The 19596-nt window shown below is 38.4% G+C and overlaps 5 protein-coding genes and 1 non-coding gene across 9 annotated transcripts; 5 read left to right on the top strand and 1 right to left on the bottom strand.

Moving 5' to 3' along the window:
• The first annotated feature begins 12 nt into the window (after positions 1-12).
• Positions 13-1754, top strand: LOC110751125 (Ribosomal L28e protein family). 2 transcript variants are annotated; one of them, XM_021951553.2, is made up of 4 exons: positions 13-116; positions 266-425; positions 525-688; positions 1370-1754. In XM_021951553.2, the coding sequence occupies exons 2-4, from the start codon at positions 278-280 to the stop codon at positions 1508-1510; spliced, it is 453 nt and encodes a 150-aa protein (XP_021807245.1). In that variant the 5' UTR covers positions 13-116; positions 266-277; the 3' UTR covers positions 1511-1754. The 2 variants fall into 2 exon arrangements, with proteins under 2 accessions (XP_021807245.1, XP_021807247.1); XM_021951555.2 differs by having other exon boundaries at positions 19-116; positions 269-425.
• On the top strand, positions 856-947 carry LOC148293396 (small nucleolar RNA R24). The gene has a single exon (XR_015825995.1). It is a non-coding gene; the product is annotated as a small nucleolar RNA R24 (small nucleolar RNA).
• A 644-nt stretch (positions 1755-2398) lies between the features above and the next one.
• HAG2 (histone acetyltransferase of the GNAT family 2) lies at positions 2399-5633 on the top strand. Its single transcript, XM_021951440.2, has 10 exons — positions 2399-2560; positions 2703-2744; positions 3356-3462; positions 3598-3666; positions 3803-3841; positions 3924-4000; positions 4120-4207; positions 4297-4378; positions 4499-4659; positions 4799-5633. The coding sequence occupies exons 1-10, from the start codon at positions 2479-2481 to the stop codon at positions 5459-5461; spliced, it is 1410 nt and encodes a 469-aa protein (XP_021807132.1). The 5' UTR covers positions 2399-2478; the 3' UTR covers positions 5462-5633.
• Positions 5634-5704: 71 nt separating this feature from the next.
• LOC110751021 (oxidoreductase/transition metal ion-binding protein (DUF3531)) lies at positions 5705-7987 on the bottom strand. Its single transcript, XM_021951441.2, has 7 exons — positions 7456-7987; positions 7280-7365; positions 6938-7016; positions 6798-6857; positions 6525-6646; positions 6320-6391; positions 5705-6190 (listed from the first exon to the last, which is right to left on the bottom strand). The coding sequence occupies exons 1-7, from the start codon at positions 7849-7851 to the stop codon at positions 6088-6090; spliced, it is 918 nt and encodes a 305-aa protein (XP_021807133.1). The 5' UTR covers positions 7852-7987; the 3' UTR covers positions 5705-6087.
• Positions 7988-8161: 174 nt separating this feature from the next.
• Positions 8162-15499, top strand: LOC110751019 (Insulinase (Peptidase family M16) protein). Of its 2 annotated transcripts, none has more exons than XM_021951436.2 (21): positions 8162-8548; positions 9049-9295; positions 9371-9496; positions 9916-10053; positions 10164-10298; positions 10411-10671; positions 10752-10889; positions 10987-11056; positions 11144-11357; positions 11650-11755; positions 12177-12410; positions 12608-12772; positions 12859-13008; positions 13088-13179; positions 13576-13657; positions 13771-13854; positions 13939-14055; positions 14143-14253; positions 14451-14531; positions 14817-15011; positions 15110-15499. In XM_021951436.2, exons 1-21 carry the CDS (start codon positions 8337-8339, stop codon positions 15176-15178), a joined length of 3027 nt encoding a protein of 1008 aa, XP_021807128.1. In that variant the 5' UTR covers positions 8162-8336; the 3' UTR covers positions 15179-15499. The 2 variants fall into 2 exon arrangements, with proteins under 2 accessions (XP_021807128.1, XP_021807129.1); XM_021951437.2 differs by having other exon boundaries at positions 10414-10671.
• Positions 15500-17612: 2113 nt separating this feature from the next.
• Positions 17613-19547, top strand: LOC110750981 (Ribosomal protein L31e family protein). 2 transcript variants are annotated; one of them, XM_021951385.2, is made up of 3 exons: positions 17613-17758; positions 17999-18113; positions 19091-19547. In XM_021951385.2, exons 2-3 carry the CDS (start codon positions 18031-18033, stop codon positions 19368-19370), a joined length of 363 nt encoding a protein of 120 aa, XP_021807077.1. In that variant the 5' UTR covers positions 17613-17758; positions 17999-18030; the 3' UTR covers positions 19371-19547. The 2 variants fall into 2 exon arrangements, with proteins under 2 accessions (XP_021807077.1, XP_021807078.1); XM_021951386.2 differs by having other exon boundaries at positions 17619-17758; positions 18004-18113.
• Positions 19548-19596: the final 49 nt, after the last annotated feature.

The raw sequence follows: 19596 nt of genomic DNA on the forward strand, positions 1-19596 counted from the left end.
ATTTTAGTGTCTAGGGTTTTGTAAACGAACTATATAAACCAAATACTTGAGCTTATTCGTGAACCCACCAAGCCTCCTCCTCCTCTCTCACACACAGAAGCTCTCTCCCTGCAAGAGTAAGTTCTTCACCATCTCTAAGATCCCTCGCTCTCTGATTCCATTTCTCGCTCCATTGAATCAGCTCATGCTGATATTGAATCATTTTAGTCTTGGATGAATCAGAGCCGTTGATATTTTGTGATTTTTGTGATTTTTGTGATTACAGCAGCTAGGTGCCATGGCTACCGTTCCAGGACAATTGATCTGGGAGGTCGTGAAGAAGAACAACTCCTTCTTGGTGAAGCAGTTCGGCCGAGGCAACGCCGGCGTCCGATTCAGCAAGGAGCCCAACAACCTCTACAACCTCCACTCCTACAAGCATTCTGGTATTTTCTTACCCTCTGTTTGTTTCCCGAGAAAAAAAAACTTAAACCCTAGGAATACGACTCGTTTAATTCATTTTCGGTTGTTTTAACTTCAATTAGGCTTGGCGAACAAGAAGACGGTGACTATTCAGGCCGGAGGCAAAGACCAGTCTGTGGTGCTGGCCACCACTAAGACGAAGAAGCAGAACAAGCCCGCCAGTTTGCTTCACAAGTCTGTGATCAGGAAGGAGTTTCCTCGTGTGGCCAAGGCTGTTATCAATCAGGTACCTCCGAATTTCATATCCTGAGCTCTAGTTTTAGCTATTGCTATTTGAGTTGAATTATTAATATGCTTAATATCAATAATGCTTGAATGCAATAGAGGTTAACTCTATTTTATTATCTGTGTAGCCACGGTTGTTAACATGTTAATCAGCCGCCTTGTTACTTTTTAGCAGTGATGAGCAGCTAACACGTAAGAAGATCCCACTTTGTGTGGGATTTTCAATGAAATACAATTGTTACGCTTGGCTTCTGAGCACTCTTTTATACCCGAAAATTGACATGGTATTTGAAGACCCAAATTTAGTGAGAACAAAAGAAAAATGAAAATGGCCTTTCAATGTTTTCTGGTACATTTGATATGATCTTACTATGTTTGGAGCCTCTCATTCAAGTAATAACTTATCCAGTTTAATGAGTGTCTATAATTCCTAGCCCGGGTTTAACATAAACGCTCTCTCTTCTGCACAAATCATGCGATCATAACAGAATTAATGGTTTGAAATTGTTCTGCATGATCTGGAAAAGTATGTTTCTTTTAAGCCCTCTTGTGTCAAACATATGGATTTTTGTGATTCGCCTTTTTTTTTTCCCCTCATTGTAGGGCACAAAGTTGCATTTTGTTTCCTACAGTTTTGATATCTGCACTAGCTAAATTGTTTTTTAATTGTAAATTGTTCCAGGTGGCGGATAATTTCTATAGACCCGATTTGAAGAAAGCAGCCCTTGCCAGGCTTAGTGTTGTTCACAGGAGTCTCAAGGTCTCCAAGTCTGGTGTCAAGAAGAGGAATAGGCAGGCTGTCAAGACCCCTGGTAGGAAGTGAGATAGTGGGGAAGATGTGTCATCGTTCTACTATGTTCATTTGGTGTTTTTAGTTTTACTTTTCCAGGTTCAGAGAGACATGATTTCCCATTTTATATTTATCTCCAGAAGAATGTGGAAACTTTTGCCCTTTTACTGAAAAAGGGAAGGTCCCTGTTTGTGTTTTTTTCCTTATCACCAAGTTTTGCTGAAGATTGATTTGGTAATTTTCAGAAATATCTTAATCATAGATTTTCGGGATGCAATTCTTGCGGTTGAATGACAATTTAAATCCAAATTCAAGTTTACCAGGTCAAATGCAAGATATAAGGAATGTGTGCCTATATTTTTGTCATCATTTCCTGGGTTATCTATTTTATCTTAAGCCAAATTTTTTTGGTGTTAAAAACATAGTATCACCTGGTAAGTGATTTCAGTTTTTCTTTTGAGGGAGGTACTATTCGGAAATCATAGAAGGTTTATGATCTCAATTTTCCCGGAAGAATCCTGCAGGAAATCAAACTGACACCAAAAATCAAACACGACGGACTGAAAAGCTGCTATGGTAGAATCACTTCCTTGAGAATGCAGCCACCAAAATAGGATCTAACACTGGAAAACCATCAACAAAACTGAATTGAAAATTTCGTTAAAAAAAAATTAAATTGAAAATTAAAAACAACATTTTGGGCTCGGCTCCAATTTTCTGTATTAAAACCCAAAGATCCAGCAAGCAAAGCAAAAGCAAAAGCAAAAGCAGAGCTACCAACCAAAGGCTCCAATAAACATAAACTGGCCGCCCGCTAGGATGGTGGCCCAGATAAATTTTGACAATTGGAATGCGTCGCACGTGCAAATCACGTGATATTTATCTTTGCCAATTTCACTATAAATATCACCGATGATGCCCAATTCCCCCCATTTTGTAACAGTGTAATTTTTCCCGCCTCACTCCCTCTCATTTCCAGTTCCCGAAACCCTAACCAGAAAATGGTCCAGAAGCAAGGACCCACCGCCGATCCCACCGCCACCGAACCTAAGAAACGACGTCGTGTGGGCTTCTCCCATCCCGGTGAGTCCTCTTCACTTCTGTTTTCCAAGTTATGTTTCCGTTAGTTCCATAAACCACTATGTTCTCTTCTCCTTACTGTTTTGTATGTTTTGGTACTTAATTTAGACCTAATTTTTGTGTGCTTTTGTGGGTTTGGGAGCAGATGCTGGAGTAGACGCCAAAGATTGCATCAATATTTACCTAGGTATGATGGGTTTTATGCGCATTTACCGGATATTACTGTTTGATATTGTTGAGTGAAGCTAGATTTTAGTTTTAGGTAACTTCCCTTTTCGGGATTTTGATTGAGATTGTTTGGTTGAACATTAACTTAATGAGCTTTTTGGTGGCTCAGTAAAGTTGGAGCCTCGGCCAGAAACTTTATCTTTAAAAAAAATAAATTTGTGAACTCACCCCATTTTAGCTATTTGGTTATTGATTAATAAGAAAACGTGGAACTAGAAACTTCGTAGATGTGATTATATTGGACTTGAGTTTAACATTCAGTCAGCAACCAAGCCGTGATGATTTTGGTGACTGGAAAATGATTTAATCACATGTATGAGTTGAGATTACGTGAATGCTTAGTAATTTATATGGAGGATGTTAAAAATAGATGCAATTGCGTGCTTTATACATTTTCAGATTGGTTGGAAAATTTTAATTGTGGAATGTGATATTAAACTTACTTTTTGTCGATATTTTTATCCTTATTGACTCAGGAATCGAATTCTCTGCTTTAAATCCAATGTATTTTCTTTATAATATCTCAATCATTAGCTTACTTGTGTGCTTAATCAATGGCTGCTATCACAGTTTCTAGCAAAGAGGAAGTGGGTGCTTCAAACAACTTTTGTTTAGATGATGTTGACTTGGATAGATTTTTTGATGAGGGGAAGATATATGGTTACAAAGGACTGAAGGTAATCTTTGTACATTTTAATTGAAGTTTACTTTCATATCATTTGCTTCACTGGTGCAAATAATGTTTAAACTATTTTAATAGTCTGAACAGAATGATTTAACATGGCTTCATTATTATCTTCCATCCAATGCAGATTACCATATGGGTTAGCAGTATTTCATTTCATGCCTTTGCTGATATTGCATTTGAGAGCACAACTGATGTAAGTGTTGGCATTCTATTGCCCCTTCTCTCTTTGTGTGTACATCAATCTGTTCTATTTGCCAACTTTGCCTATTGCTTATCCTTCTAGCACTGTCTCTGTCATATTGCTGATTGAAATGGTTAAATGTTACAAGGGAGGCAAAGGGATCACCGATTTGAAATCAACTCTTCAGGTATGGATTGATTCCCAATTTAAACTGTCACTTCAGTTTAGTATGCTGTTAGTTCGGCTGCTAAGTTAGTAGTGTTCTCCAGGAAATCTTTGGTTTGACCCTTGTTGAGAGTGAGGAGGAGTTCCTACAAAGTTTTTCCACACAGAGGAATTTTATTAGGTAATGAATGGTGAAATACTTTCATAGGTCAAATATCAAAATTAATTATGTCCATAACTTTTGGGTTTTTGTAACTTTGTTTATTTACTTCATGAATTCTACCTTTAAAACATGTGCAGATCCATTGTCTCAAATGGGGAGGTGTTGCAGTACAAGACCTCCAATGGACAAATAAATGATTCTAATGCAGCCACGTCTGATGTGGAGGTGCTTTTGATGTGCAGATCTTTGTTTTTTCGTACTATAATAAAATATTAGAAATTTGTGTTGCATTTTGTAATAACAGCCAACTTCAGGTTGTTCGCTTGGTTGTGGGCAAGACAGCTGCTGGACACCTTTACAGTCACTTGATTCCTCTTGTTCTTCTTCTTATTGATGGTAATTTTGTCACCTATCTCACGTCATCAGAGAACACTCTGTTATTTTCTTATTTTTAAGGAGAAAAGATGGGAAGGGGGAGTGTAAGAATATGACATCAATTGTTGTTGTTTGAATTAGGTAGCAGTCCAATTGATGTTGTGGATCCAAGCTGGGAGTTGTATGTCCTGATCCAGAGGAAAACAGATCAGCAGGGGGAAATCTACAATGTGTTGCTTGGTTTTACAGCTGTGTATCGTTTTTACCATTATCCTGATAGTTCTCGGTTGCGGATTGGTCAGGTTTGCTCCTTGTATATATCACTAGTTATGCATGCTCTAGAGAAACAGCTTGGTGCTTCCATAGTTGTTTCAAATAAATTTCATTTTTTGTGCAATCTTGGTGCTGTTGAGTTTTAACAAGCCTCCTTGTTGATGGCAGATATTGGTATTGCCTCCTTATCAACACAAGGGTTATGGACGATACCTTCTTGAGGTTCTCAATGATGTTGTAATATCTGAAAACGTCTATGATCTCACAGTTGAAGAACCATTGGATTACTTTCAACATGTACGCACTTGTGTTGATGTACTGCGCCTTCATAAGTTTGATCCAATCAAGCATGCAGTCAGCTCAGCAGTTTCGCAACTAAAGCAAGGAAAATTGTCGAAGAAGACATACACTCCTCGACTCATGCCAGACACTAGAGTCATTGAGGATGTCCGGAAAAGTTTGAAAATCAACAAGAAACAGTTTCTTCAGTGTTGGGAGGTTTTCCTTTATCTCGGCCTTGATCATGTGGACAGGTATATGGATGATTTTGTGGGAATTATTTCTAATCGCATGAAGGAAGATCTCATCGGAAAAGATTCTGGGACTGGTGGGAAGCAAGTGATTGAAGTTCCAAGCAATTATGAACCCGAGATGTCATTTGTGATGTTCAGGTCACAAGCTGGTGAAGCTGCTAGTACTGTTCAGATAGATGAGAATCAACCAAATCAGGAGGAGCAACTCCAGCAGTTAGTTGATGAGAGAGTGAAAGAGATCAAATCAATAGCTGAGAAAGTGTCTGTGCAGCTCTCTATCGTTGCTGAGGCATCATAAAGGACTTCGATTTTGGCGATGCCCTTGTACTTTACCAATTGATGCAATTTGTAGGGTGAAAGTGGTTTGCGGGTTGGAATATCGGAGGCTTGCATCATAGCTTTTGTTATTCGAATATTTGCAGAACTTTATTACTTCTAATGAAATTGAGCAGCTAACGCCATCTTTAACATGTCAGTGTCGTTTTCATTCTCAGTAACTTGTATTTTTATTTCAATTTTGCATCAAGTTATGGGATCCGTGTTTACAAATACAAAACAAGTCACCTGCTTTTTTCACATCCGCTTTGTCAATTTAGGTAATATCTGTTTAGTACAAAGTATCGTATATTGGAACAAAAACTTGCACAAGATATATACTCATTAATGGGAAAATAAGGAGATCCTTTGCATGCTAAATTACTGGGTTGAAAATGGCTCCCATTTTAGTTCCCTTATATTCCCCCTTCAGCAGTAGTCCATATGCATCTCTTAGGATCAAAACATGAGGTACACGACCCGAAATTTATCATTGATTTGGCTTTACGCCAGCATCTCTAATCTTGACCGTTCCTTGTACCCAGTCTGAGACCTTCAATCATCAGACGCTGAGCATAATATATAAATCTTGGGTGCACAACAAATTGGCTAAATGTTGTGAACACTGTAACCCGCATCCTCCGATGTCAAGTTCTCCTTCCAGTTTTCAAATTCAGACCCACCAAACACCACTTGCTTGATTCCAACAAAGCTGTTTAACAGACATCAAGTAATAAGAGTTAGAATAAATATACGAAATAAGAAGCTTCCAAATGAATCTAGGCCAAGGCATTAAAACAAGTAACATCCAGTAGAAGATATAGGAATTTGAGAGCCGCACTCGGAGCTTATCTGAGTCAATGCATTTATTAGAACATCCAGTAGCAACGGTTCACTGGTGCCAATATCCACCCTGTCAAAAATTTATCAGATTGGTGAGCAAGAACCATCTACACTTCCATTCCTCCCAATTACAAAAAAGCATCAGCATTTAACTAAGCATCACCATAAAGTCCCAAATCATGAAATTCAAGTTGAGCTCATACCAAACACGTGCTAAGTTGTCTTGAATCTCAAGATCTCCAATATTGTAAAATGTAGTTGGTGTTACATTTGCTCCCTGAATGGCATCATAACTCGGTCTTTTATCCGAAGGAGATTGTGACAACTGCATGAATGAGATCAAAGCAGGTGGGGATTTATGGCTCAAAAACTTGCATTTTGTTTTCCAGTATATAAACTTGATATGAAGTCATGTATGATATTTCTATGGCCGGCAAAGTTTAAAACGGAAATTTATAGGGTAATTGAAAATTTACTTGCATATTCATGGAATTGCATCCACCCATGCGTCCAATGATGTGCCATGATCGAATGGTCTGTAGACACGCCAGATCAACTAAGTTACTTGATAATATTTACAAAGAATGTATTTTCAAGAAGAGGATAAGGTACTTACATCAGAGATCAAGGAAACATCTTGTTCCAATGGAGTGTTGTAGAATTCAAACCATATATATGAGTTTGAGAAACCAAAGCTGGTTGTGCCAGAAGCCAAGACTAAGTTAGTAAACAAATGCACTTGATGATCTTGTTTCATCAGTAAAATTTAAATAAGACAGTTATTTAACCCCAAAAAAAAAAAGGTAGTTTACACAATTTGCATACAAGAACAACCTCTGGAAATAATTAGCATAAGATCATTTGTTTATACTAAGCATCCCCAGCATGTACAAGCTAGAAAATGGACCAAAACCCACACTGACAAATTGCTTTCTGTTCCAACACCATCTGAACTTACTTGTTGAATGTCACATTCATGGGTACACCTGAACCAGACTTTGTGTGCAATATCTTGTTCCTTTTCTTCCTCAACCTATCTTCCATCTGCAATTTGGTTAAACCTCTGTCAATGTTCACACATAAAAACTCCTTAAACCTTAAAATAAAACCCAAAAAATAAAAAAAAAGGTTTACCTTGGACCTAGCCTTTTGTGGGTCATCAAGACAAGCACCCATAATTTCAGCAAACTCAGGGTCTCGATCAAAGTCCTTTTCTTCCGCTCTCCCTGTGAACCCACCTCGGCCTGAAAATCTATCTTCAGATTCAGCTTCAACTTCAGCCTCTATATCAATAAAGTCATGTTCTTTATAGTCTTCTCCTTCACTCACTTTTTCTGTCTTCAACTTTAGGCCTCGACCCGCTTTAGCCACAAACACAGACTTCCTGGGCTGGCCCGGCTGTGCATAAAAGCTCCGAAATGGAAGCTTAACTGTACAAAATGGCGGGAAGGGGCTTGTGCTGCTGGGAAATAAGGATAAGGAAGTGTTGGGACTTTGAAGAACAGGCGCGCAGGTGTGCAGGATAAGCATGGTTTCTCAAATACCGTCGTGTTTTAGCAAAAGCGTCTCTCTTGAGCACCTTAACGTGCGCCTCTGTAGACTGCGGTGATGAAAGTTGAACGCAGCTCAGCTCAAGAGTGAAAGACTCTGAAGAGAAGACTATCAATTTGGGAACTGTGGAGCGGTGAAAGGTCCAAGTTCTTCTTCTTTAGAGGGAAAAGAAAGGGCCCAAGTTTGTTCCTAATGGGCTCAGGCCCAATATGAGAGCGCTGACGTGGCAATATCATGGTGGTGCAAGGTCTGATGGCATCACAGTCAAAGCTGAGAGCTCTCGAATTGTAAAAGACGACACAGAAGTAGCAGTTCGTAGCTTTCGAGTTTTTTCTGTCTTGACAAACACTATTATGGTGTTATTATTATAAAGATTCTTTCTTTGCCAACAAATAACTGAAATCTGAAAGACTGAAACTTTTAAGTGAGTCCCAATTTCCCAATTTCAAGAGGGAGACACAGAGATGGATTTGCTTCCGGCAGAGACCTCAAAGATAGTGAAGAAGAAACATGGGTTCAGGTCATTGAAGCTGGTGAACGTAGACATGGACCAAGTTCTTGGGGAACAACCTGTTGGAGTTGACTATGGCAAGCTTGACAATGGTCTATGTTACTATGTTCGTTGTAATTCTAAGCCCAGAATGAGAGCAGCGCTCGCTCTTGCTGTCAAAGTCGGGTACAACTGCTTTTTGGTTTATAATTTTTTTCTTTATCTTTATTGCTTCTGTGCATTTAGTCGTTGATTGGTGTTACTTGGGCAATTGTGTTTCTGTGCTTAATTTAGTGGTTTCTTTCACTGTGGGTTTTGGTGAACGTGGTGGGGGAACTGTCATTTGCTATTATACTCTGGGATTCTGATAATGTAATTTGATCCACAAGGCAATAAACTGAAATTTCAATTATACTTGCTGAAACCGAACAATGCAGTGAGTAAAGGAAGATGAAAGATTTGTCCATCCCCCATTGGGATGATTAAATAACTGAAATTGAATAACATGGAATTGAAATGCACATAATGACACAACAATATATTATGTGCGTGAGTTGGAAAGTTATATCATATGTAGAGTTAGCATTTTATCTCGTTAACTAGATAAATAGGTTCAAACCTTTCATATATGTATGTATATATCCCTAAATTTATAAAGGATTGTTATATTATTGGGTTCATGGCAGATCAGTTTTGGAAGAGGAGGACGAACGAGGGGTTGCTCACATAGTTGAGCATCTTGCTTTCAGTGCAACTGAGAAATACACAAATCATGATATAATCAGATTTCTTGAAAGTATTGGGGCAGAATTTGGCGCTTGTCAGAATGCAGCGACATCGGCCGATGACACTGTTTACGAGTTGTTTGTTCCTGTTGATAAGCATGAACTGTTATCTCAGGCCATTTCAGTCTTGGCTGAATTCAGTTCTGAGGTATAAACAAAGTTTATCTTGTTTGGTAATTCTCAACAATTTTTACTCTCTGGTTTAATTACATGCAACGTGCAGGTTCGTGTCTCAAAAGAGGATCTAGAAAGAGAAAGAGGTGCGGTTATGGAAGAATACAGAGGGAACCGGAATGCTACAGGAAGGATGCAGGATGCACATTGGATTCTGATGATGGAAGGTTCACAGGTACCGCTACTATGAAGCTTATAATCCCTGACTAACTTGATAAGGAGATTTTTTATTCTTTGATGAACCATCACCTGTAATGTTTTTATGCGCCTCCTACAACATTCTGACTATGCAATTGAGTCTTAGATTTAGGGGTCCGTGATAGAACAATGTACCATGCACACATATTACCACAGAGGGTTGGAACTTGGAACTAGTTTTACATCATTTCTTTAATGTTATATTAAGTAGAAGGATGTTGCTAAGCTAAAGTACATGAATTTAAGTTTTTTTTAATTTTCTCTGCTATGTGTGCTGAAGTCTAAGACCTAGGTAAACTTGTAGTCCTAATTTTGAAATTTTTTTGTCAATCTTATGTTATTCTTAGACCCCTCTTTTGTTTTTACCAAAATAAAAGAACCTTCTTTTCATTGCAGTACGCTGACCGCTTACCGATTGGATTAGAGAAGGTGATTCGAAATGTTTCTTCTGAGACTGTGAAGCAATTCTATAGTAAGTGGTACCATTTAAGCAACATGGCAGTGATAGCTGTTGGAGATTTCTCTGATACCCAGGTTTGGTATTGTCAACATGTTAATGTTCATTTTGGAATTATAAGAGTTGTTTCGTAGTCAAGATGCCTTAACAATCTCTCTCTCTCTCTCTCTCTCTCTCTCTCTCTCAGAGTGTAGTTGAGTTGATAAAGAATCATTTCGGACATAAAATTTCATCACCTGAGCCGCCTCTTATACCAAGATATACAGTTCCATCTCATGAAGAGCCACGTTTTTCATGTTTTGTTGAATCTGAAGCTACTGGGGTTAGTACAGAAATAAATCTCAATCTTGTTTGTACCAATTGATCTGCACATTCATGGACATGCAAATGATATACGTGGAATTTTCAGTTTTAACATTGAAATTCGCTTGTAGCAGTCTGCAGTAATTATTAGCTATAAGATGGCAGCTGGTGAGCTGAATACAGTGAGGGACTATAGGGATTTGCTGGCAGAGTCCATGTTCCTTTATGCACTAAACCAGAGGTTCTTTAAGATAGCTCGTAGGAAGGACCCCCCCTTTTTCTCATGCTCAGCTTCCGCAGATGTTCTTGTTAATCCATTGAAGGCTTATATAATGACTTCATCCTGTAAAGAAAAAGGGACTATTGAGGCCCTAGAATCAATGCTGACTGAGGCATGTTTTTCATCCTACACAAAAACTCTACTTGTTTTGTTTTTAATTTGGAACTAATTATAATGACACCTTACCTTCAGGTTGCAAGGGTACAATTACATGGGTTTTCAGAACGAGAAGTGTCTATTGTTCGAGCTTTACTGATGTCTGAGATTGAATCTGCCTATTTGGAGCGTGATCAAATGCAATCAACTAGCTTGCGAGATGAATATTTACAGGTATTTCCAAATTGTAGCTTTCTTGTAAACTTTCAATTTATAATATGACGTTTGTATTGATTTGGAAAAATGTTTTGCCTTTATGTTCCTTTGGTAGCATTTTCTCCGCAATGAACCTGTTATTGGGATTGAATATGAAGCTCAACTCCAGAAGACTCTTCTACCTCGTGAGTCATTGCATATCTACATGTAATGATCTGATTTATTATATAACAAATGTATAGCTCGTCTCACCATGACTTTTACATCTGTAGAGATAACCGCAGCAGAGATATCCAAATATGCAGTAAAGTTACAAACATCATGCAGCTGTGTCATTAAGACAATTGAGCCACGAGCTTCTGCAACAGTCGGTGATCTAAAAAATGTTGTATCAATGATCAATGATCTTGAGGAAAAAAGAATCATTTCTCCTTGGGATGATGAACAGATTCCAGAGGAAATTGTTAATACAAAACCTAATCCAGGGTAATTTTGGACCTTAACTTCTTAGAAATGCATATCACCATATCGGTGTTATTTCTGCTTTGTTCTTTCCCCTTTGTGTGTGCTTGTGTTTTCTAGTTCACATGAAAATCTCTTCTCTGCAGCAAACTCTGTTTTTTGCTTGCTTGTATTCGATAAGGGCATAAAATTGTTTCATTTTCTGTTGGGAGTTTATATTCTTATGTATTCTACATTTATTATCAGCTTTATGAATTCTCTTAAACCGTTTTCTGATATCTCAGTATTCTTAGCCTTTTTAAATTATTTGTTTCAGGAATATAGTGCAGGAGTTGGAATATTCAAAAATTGGAGCTACTGAGTTAGTTCTATCAAATGGCTTGAGAGTTTGCTATAAGTGTACAAACTTCCTTGATGACCAGGTGGAACTTTGTGAAAGCAATGCAATATCTGTAGTTCAATGTCTGGGGAAAAACTGTGTGGATCTCATTCTATGAGTTTAGCTCTAAAGCTCTGTCAATATGTCACTTGTTTTTTTGTAGTTGAAGTTATGAACATAAGACGACATTCATCATTCTAATTGATCTGTAGTCTTTAGAACTAGGGGTGAAAGAGAAAGGAAGGAATTCTATTTCCAATGCATGAAATGAACATTTATTAATTCAAGGCTAAAAGAACTATTATATATGATATTGTTCCTTTCCAATCATTAGGAGAGAAATTTTCCATCTCATATAATGGCTTTCCGTTCTCATGTATGGTAGTACCAAAGATCTGAAAGTTGTATAGTATGTCTAGTAATTTTGTTGGCTTGTAATTCTTATCGACACTTTGTTTTGATAGGTTATCTTTACAGGGTTCTCATATGGGGGTTTATCCGAACTTCCTGAAAGTGAGTACTTTTCTTGCTCAATGGGACCAACCATTGCAGGAGAAATTGGCGTATATGGCTATAGACCTTCAGTTCTTATGGATATGCTTGCTGGTAAGAGAGCAGAAGTCAGCACAAAACTTGGAGCATATATGAGAACCTTTTCTGGTGATTGTTCACCCTCAGACTTGGAAACTGCTTTGCAGGTATGCCTCCTCTCTCTCTCTCTCTCTCTCTCTCTCTCATTATGATCACAATGTTAACGGAGTATTGTAGGATGGAAATTTAAAATATTAAAAAAATAATAATAATGGTTTCTCTTTATCCTGTAGTTCTTTTTATTTGTCATGTTTTTGCAAGGTTTTCTTAAGTTGCAAACCTTTTGCAATGTTTGTGCTGGCAGCTTGTCTATCAACTATTTACGACAAATGTAACACCAGGAGAAGAAGATGTCAAAATAGTGATGCAAATGGCAGAAGAAGTGGTCCGTGCTCAAGACAGGGATCCTTACACTGCATTTGCAAACCGTGTGAAGGAGCTCAACTATGGAAACTCCTATTTCTTTAGAGTACGATGCCCATTCTGAGTTCATTGTAGTTTTCATTCATGTGGTTTGTTCTAGTTATAATTCTGGGTTAATCATATATTTTGCAGCCTATTAGAATAAGTGATCTTCGGAAAGTTGATCCATTGAAAGCCTGTGAATATTTCAACAAATGTTTCAAGGATCCATCAACTTTCTCCATTGTTATTGTTGGGAACATTGATCCCTCTATAGCACTTCCTCTTATATTGCAGTATTTGGTGAGTAAAACTTTCTTTCGAGTCTACTTACACCTGGATTATATTATATGTCCTCACAGGTGCGTGATTTACCATGCAGGGTGGAATACCAAATCCCCCTAAACCTCTCCTGCAATATAATCGTGATGATCTCAAGGGACTACCATTCACTTTTCCTAAAACCAGAATAAGGTAGAATAGAGCACAAATCCATATGCAGCAATAGCACATTGTATTTATGTTACTGGTAGAAGGTGTTGCAAATATGAAATAATAATATAATATCAATACCTACATGGGGTTGGATGCTTTCAGTTGGACTAATTGTTCAACCTGACCTCTTTTTTCCCAAACAAAAAATACCGTTCTTTGATAAGAGTTTGATTAAGCAGCCTCCCTGCTCTCTCTTGCATCGGCCACCCAATTTATTGGATGTTTGAATATTGTCATTCCTGCCCTTGTCTGAAATCTAAGAGGCCACTAAAGTTTCTCATTTTACTCCTTGGACATGTTAGTGCATGTCTGAACACCTACTTCCTTTTATTGCTCCAAATCCCTTCTAATACACTTGACTGGACGTGGTTGCAGAGAAGTTGTCCGCAGCCCAATGGTGGAAGAACAATGTTCTGTCCAGCTGTGCTTCCCTGTGGAACTGAACAATGGAACCTTGGTGTGTGCTCCTTTCCTAAATTACAAAGCATGTGACAGATCATGATGTGATGACCTTTCACGATTTCAATTTTACTGATGATTTATAGCTGGGGAAAAACAATTAAATGGCAGGTAGAAGATATTCACATCATTGGGTTCCTGAGCAAACTTCTTGAAACAAAAATCATGCAGGTTCTCCGGTTCAAGCATGGACAGGTATGCATGTGTCTTAATTGTTTTAGTTCTATTAATCACCTTCATCTTTGGTTCAGTTCTTCTTTAATTACCTCTATGCAATAGATCTACACTGTAGGTGTTTCTGTATTTCTTGGCGGTAATAAGCCTTCCAGAACTGCAAATGTTCGTGGTGATATAAGCATAAACTTTTCTTGTGATCCAGAAATCTCCTCAAAGCTGGTTGGTGCTTTTGTAGTTGGACATGTTTCTATTATTTATTTATTAATTGAATGTTTGGTGAACTAGCTATTTGATACCGTATAATAGGTCGATCTTACTTTGGATGAAATTTCACGTCTTCAAGAGGAAGGGCCATCAGACGAGGATGTCTCAACCATCCTTGAAATTGAGCAAAGAGCCCATGAAAATGGGCTTCAAGTAAGTTTTCTTGTTACAATAGGGTTCATTTTGGTCGGTAAAACATCATTCGACCCCAAATTGTAGGACATCAAATGTTCAACTCAATTGTTCCTGATGATCACTTAGTGCATAAAGTTTCCTGGATCTTAGAGATGAATGAAATGGATGTAATTGTAAACCACTTGATTTCTGTTTCTGATTTCCCACTCTTTCAGGAGAATTACTACTGGTTGGACAGGATTTTGCACAGCTACCAGTCAAGGGTCTACTCGGGTGATGTTGGCACTTGTTTTGAGGTTGGTTGCTGTAATCATACTTGCCTACCGCCCCTGCATTTTTGTTAGCTTAAATTTGTCTTTCTAAATTGCTCAATCCTGGTGAATGGGTAGTGGTTCCAGTTTGATTTGGAGTTTAATGTTCTCAAGTGAAGTCTTAGGGTAGAAGAAATTGTTATGGATACAGTAGTTCCTTGAAACGGAAACATTTCCTAGCTTCCATTCGAAGGAAATTATTTATTGCAACAAAAAGTTTGAGGTAGTATGCATTCAAATACTCAAACGACTATTAAACGTATATCGCAGATTCAAGAAGAAGGCCGGTCCAAAGTCAGACAATCTTTGACACCAGTAACCGCACAGTTGGCATTACAAAAGATACTGCCTTTTCCTTGCAAAAAACAGTACACTGTAGTGATCTTGATGCCCCATACATCTCACTTTAAGTCACTAAGATCATTCTTTCAATCTACTGAAACCAGTTACGGAAGACATGCAAAGGTGAATTCTATTCAAATTTGTTCTTGAATGAATTATCTCAAATTATTCGTAAACTTTAGAGCAGCTGTATAACAAACTAGTTTTGCTGGTTGTAACAGATTTTGGCTGGCATTGCTGGTCTCACACTTTTGGCTCTTAGCTTGTGGAGATATTCACGAAGACCCTAAGATCGTAGGTGACATCGACATAACAGAGCTCTAGATACATAAGAAGCGCCAAGGTTCCGGTTTTAAGTTTAGGACGGTTCTTTTTTTCAATGCTCAATGATTCGAGGGGTACATATAAGCTCAATAATAGCTGAATTTCTGTAGAACCAGAATTAATACAGAGGGTAAGATACTGAGATGGAAGCAAATACAAATTTATTTGGTCCCATTCGAGGCTTGTAACATGAATGTGTATTTCTCCTTTGTAGCTCTATAACATTTATTTAGTAATACCATCTATCCAGTAATATATTATCGGGAGTAGACATTTCAGTTTACAAACACTAGCCTCTCGACCTGCGGTCACACCCATGTCAATAGGCTTTTTGTATTTTGTATTTTATACACCCTAAATAGAGAATTTTTGTTGGATGTGGACATTTGTTTTATAATTATTTGCATTTTAATAGACTATTGTTTTTCGTATTTGTCCTTGTTCTTTTAAAATTAAGGGTTAATTACAATTTAGTACCCTGTACTTACACCCTTAAGGCATGTTAGTTCCCGTTTTTTTCAATTTTTACAATCGCATACCCTTAGTTTGTAAATTTTTTGCAATGTGGTTCCGCCGTTAGGGTTTCTGTTAGATCTCTTTGTTAATTGCCTACGTGGCATTGTGGGTCCCACATTTTTTAATTTTTTAAATTTTAAATTGATTAAAATATTAATAAAATATTAAAAATAAAAAAAAATCAAAAATCAAAAAATCAAAAAATTTCTCTCTCTCTCTCTCTCTCTATCTCTCTGACTCAAACCAGCGCCTCCTTCCTCTCCCAGGTTTCTTTCTCCCCCATTACCACCACCTGCACCACCTCTCCCTCACAGCCTCCAGCCTCCAGCCTCCAGCCTCCCCACAAACCCGACTTCCACTAAGCCACCTCTCCCATCACCCACAAACCCGACTTCCACAAACCCAACTCTCTCCCTCTCTCTCTCCAGCACCCACAATTTCGAGCCCACCATTATTCCCTCACCCAAAAAACCAGAAAAACAAAGGCACACTTCGAATTCCAATTCCAATCCAATCAAACCCCAAAACACACTTTTAATTTTGATCCTTGCCCTATGACCACCACCCGCCAAGCCACCCTCCACCCCGAAACCCATCCCTCCTCCCCTTCTGATTTTTCACCCACAGACCCATCCCCCACCCCCTCGGATTTCTTGACCCGTCCCCCACCCCCTCGGATTTCTTCTCCCCCTGCCCCCACCCCAAACTCCAGTCCGCACCTATCAACCCCGAATCCTCCCTTTCCCGACATATTCATTTCCTCAAAGCCCAGCAAATCTATTTCCTCAACTCTCCTCGATCTCCCGCTGCCCCCATTCTCACACAAAGGAACCAAATCGAATCAGATTTATCCATCAATCTAAAAATAACTCTGCATAATTAAACATATATATATATATATATATGTGATTAGCAAAAAAGAAAAAAAAAGAAAAAAAAAAGAACAAGAACAGGAACATATCGATCTTCATTCTTTGGGAGACGGTATTGCTGGGTTGTTTTGCAGGAGGGTTTTGTGGCTGAGGTTGGGAAGATGAGTGGGGGTGCGGCTGGAATTGGGTTTCGTCAGAGGTGAAGAGTGAGATGGATGGGGATTGGGTCTGGTGGCGGGGTTAGGGTTTGGGGAAAAAGAAATCAGGGGGAGGGGGAGAAATCGGGAGGAAGGAAGGGGAGGGGGCCTGGGTTGCAGGCTGGGGTGAAGAAGAAATCGACGGGGGTAGAGGGGAGAGAGATATTTTTTATTTTATTTTTAAGTTTTTAATATTTTATTAATATTTTAATCAATTAAAATTAAAAAATTAAAAAATATGGGACCCACAATGCCACGTAGGCAATTAACAGAGAGTTTTAACAGAAACCCTAACGGTGGAACCACATTGCAAAAAATTTACAAACTAAGGGTATGCGATTGTTAAAATTGAAAAGACGGGGACTAACATGCCTTAAGAGTGTAAGTACAGGGTACTAAATTGTAATTAACCCTAAAATTAAATGATTGTGTCTTGTCCAATTAATGAGAACAATTTTGGATTATTTAAAAATATTTAACCCATAAAATTCAATTGCTCTCTACATATATGCGGTCATTAGTGAGATGTTCTTTCATGCCTTGCTCTTGCACAGAAAGGAAAAAAAAAAAAAAAAAAAAAAAAAAAGGAAACAGAGTTTCAATGAGTTGTAACAAAAGAAAAAACTCGAACACAAATTTAAAAGCAAAATCCTTTTTTTTCAATTTTCTTTACAGAACGACTTTTTTAATTTTTGTTGACAACTAAAATGATTTAATCACCATATTACCATCTCTAATTGGTTAATTGTAGAAGGAAATGCAAGTGACGTGTCATCCGTGAGAAATATGTAAGAGGACACGACGTTCATGACAACAAAACGCATTAACAAGCGACATGTCGTCTAACTCTGATAGAGCCTTATAACGGTGTGGAAGCTAGGGTTTTGCGCTCCTTTTTTAGTTGATCTCCCAGCGCCTCTCTCTTTCGTCTCTCTCTTTCTGCCTCACTTCAAGCCCTAAGGTTAGTCTCTCTCTCTCACTCTCTCTCGCACATTTTCCCTCGTATGGAGTTGTTCTTCTAAAGCTTAAGTTGTTCACTCTCTGTTTGGTCGCTGAGAAATCGACGTCAACAAAAGAAAAAAATCTTTCGAATTGGATCTATGCCTTTTGTTTTTGGGTTCCCTATTGTTGAAAGCTAGGACCATTTCTTTTAAAGATTGGATATTTAAGTTGTGGAGATTCTAAAGTGAGGGGATTTCAGTGCAGGTACAGTTGTAGAAGGAGAGTGTGAAAATGGTTGAGAAGACAAAGGGAAGGAAGGAGGAGGTGGTGACCAGAGAGTACACCATCAATCTCCACAAGCGCCTCCATGGCTGGTAATATATTATGCTTTCGTTTATGTTTTGTAGCTATTTTTATTATAAACGTTTGATTGTGGCTGCTTGTTTTGCTCATCATATTGTTTGGCTAGCCTCATATTGGCCTGTTTCCTGAGTTTTATTTAGAATTGATCTTCTTATGGTTATGTGTTTCTGGATTGTCAGAGAGCGCCTTTGCTTCTAAGAAATCAGTAGCGAGTAATTTCAACTTACACCCAAGCGGGGTTTATTTGTTTAGCTTTAATGGCCAACGTAAATCTGTTAAGTTATTTGACTAGAAAGATATAATTGTGTCAAAAGAGAAATCAGGAACAGAGAAAAGGTCTAATGCGGATCTCAGTTAACAAAATTGGCGGGCTGGTTCTTCTTGCAAGGCCTCAACATCTTGCAGGCACTTTGATTGGGATCAGGGAAATGGGCGATGGCTGTCATTGTTCAATGTGATTATAGATTGGGTATTATTAAAATTAGAGTTTTCAGGTGGAGATGCTCAGGTTTTGGTGGGTGTATGGATTAGGGTGCCTTTTTGATGGTGAGACTACTAGAGGGTGGCTGGGGTGAACTTTAGTACGGATTGTAGGGCTGTGCTATGGAGTTAGTATAAGTTGTTGCAGAGGTGGATGACTTTTGAAAGTCATAGGGGTATATCTGTCTCAGATGTGGATGGCGTTTAAAGGTCTGGGGAGACAGGAAGTTTCACATAGGTTTTTATTTCCTTGAATGTCGCTTTGTTTGTTACCTTGTACATGGTAATTGAACCAGATATAGCTTTCCACATAATTCCATCAATTTTACTGCAATGCCTTTGCACCTACAAACATTGTTGTGAAATTTTTGCAGTGTCTGTGTTTGTTGTAAAGTTTGTAATACTTGCACAACATGTAATACTTGAACTCCAATATCAATTGAATTCTGTAATAGCTTTGGAAAAGCACACAAGTAACTCTCTTATGCACTGTCATTCTACATAACAGCACATTCAAGAAGAAGGCTCCTAATGCCATAAAGGAGATCAGAAAGTTCGCTCAGAAGGCAATGGGGACAAATGACGTTAGGGTGGATGTGAAGCTGAACAAGCAGATCTGGAGCAGAGGAATCAGGAGCGTCCCAAGAAGGATTAGGGTTCGCATTGCTCGCAAGAGGAATGATGATGAAGATGCCAAGGAAGAGCTTTACTCACTTGTTACCGTTGCAGAGATCCCAGCTGAAGGACTGAGTGGGTTGGGCACCAAGGTCATTGAAGAGGATGATTGATCCATTAATGTGTGATCTAAGTAATCTATTCAATAGGCAGAAAGAGTTTTATAAGCTTTTTGGCAAAAACCTTGAGAGACTAAAGACTTGTTTCAGTAGTTTGGTGTATTTTTGTTTGGCTAAATATTCAGCATCAGTAATGTACTTTTTGGTTTAAGTGATTTGGTTTTCTGGTTACCTTTTAATCTCTCTCTCTCTCTCTCTCTTGAAATTTCTTTCCCCTCTG

Source organism: Prunus avium, chromosome 7 (assembly GCF_965620075.1).
Source record: "Prunus avium chromosome 7, drPruAviu1.hap1.1, whole genome shotgun sequence".
NCBI classification, from domain to species: Eukaryota; Viridiplantae; Streptophyta; class Magnoliopsida; order Rosales; family Rosaceae; genus Prunus; species Prunus avium.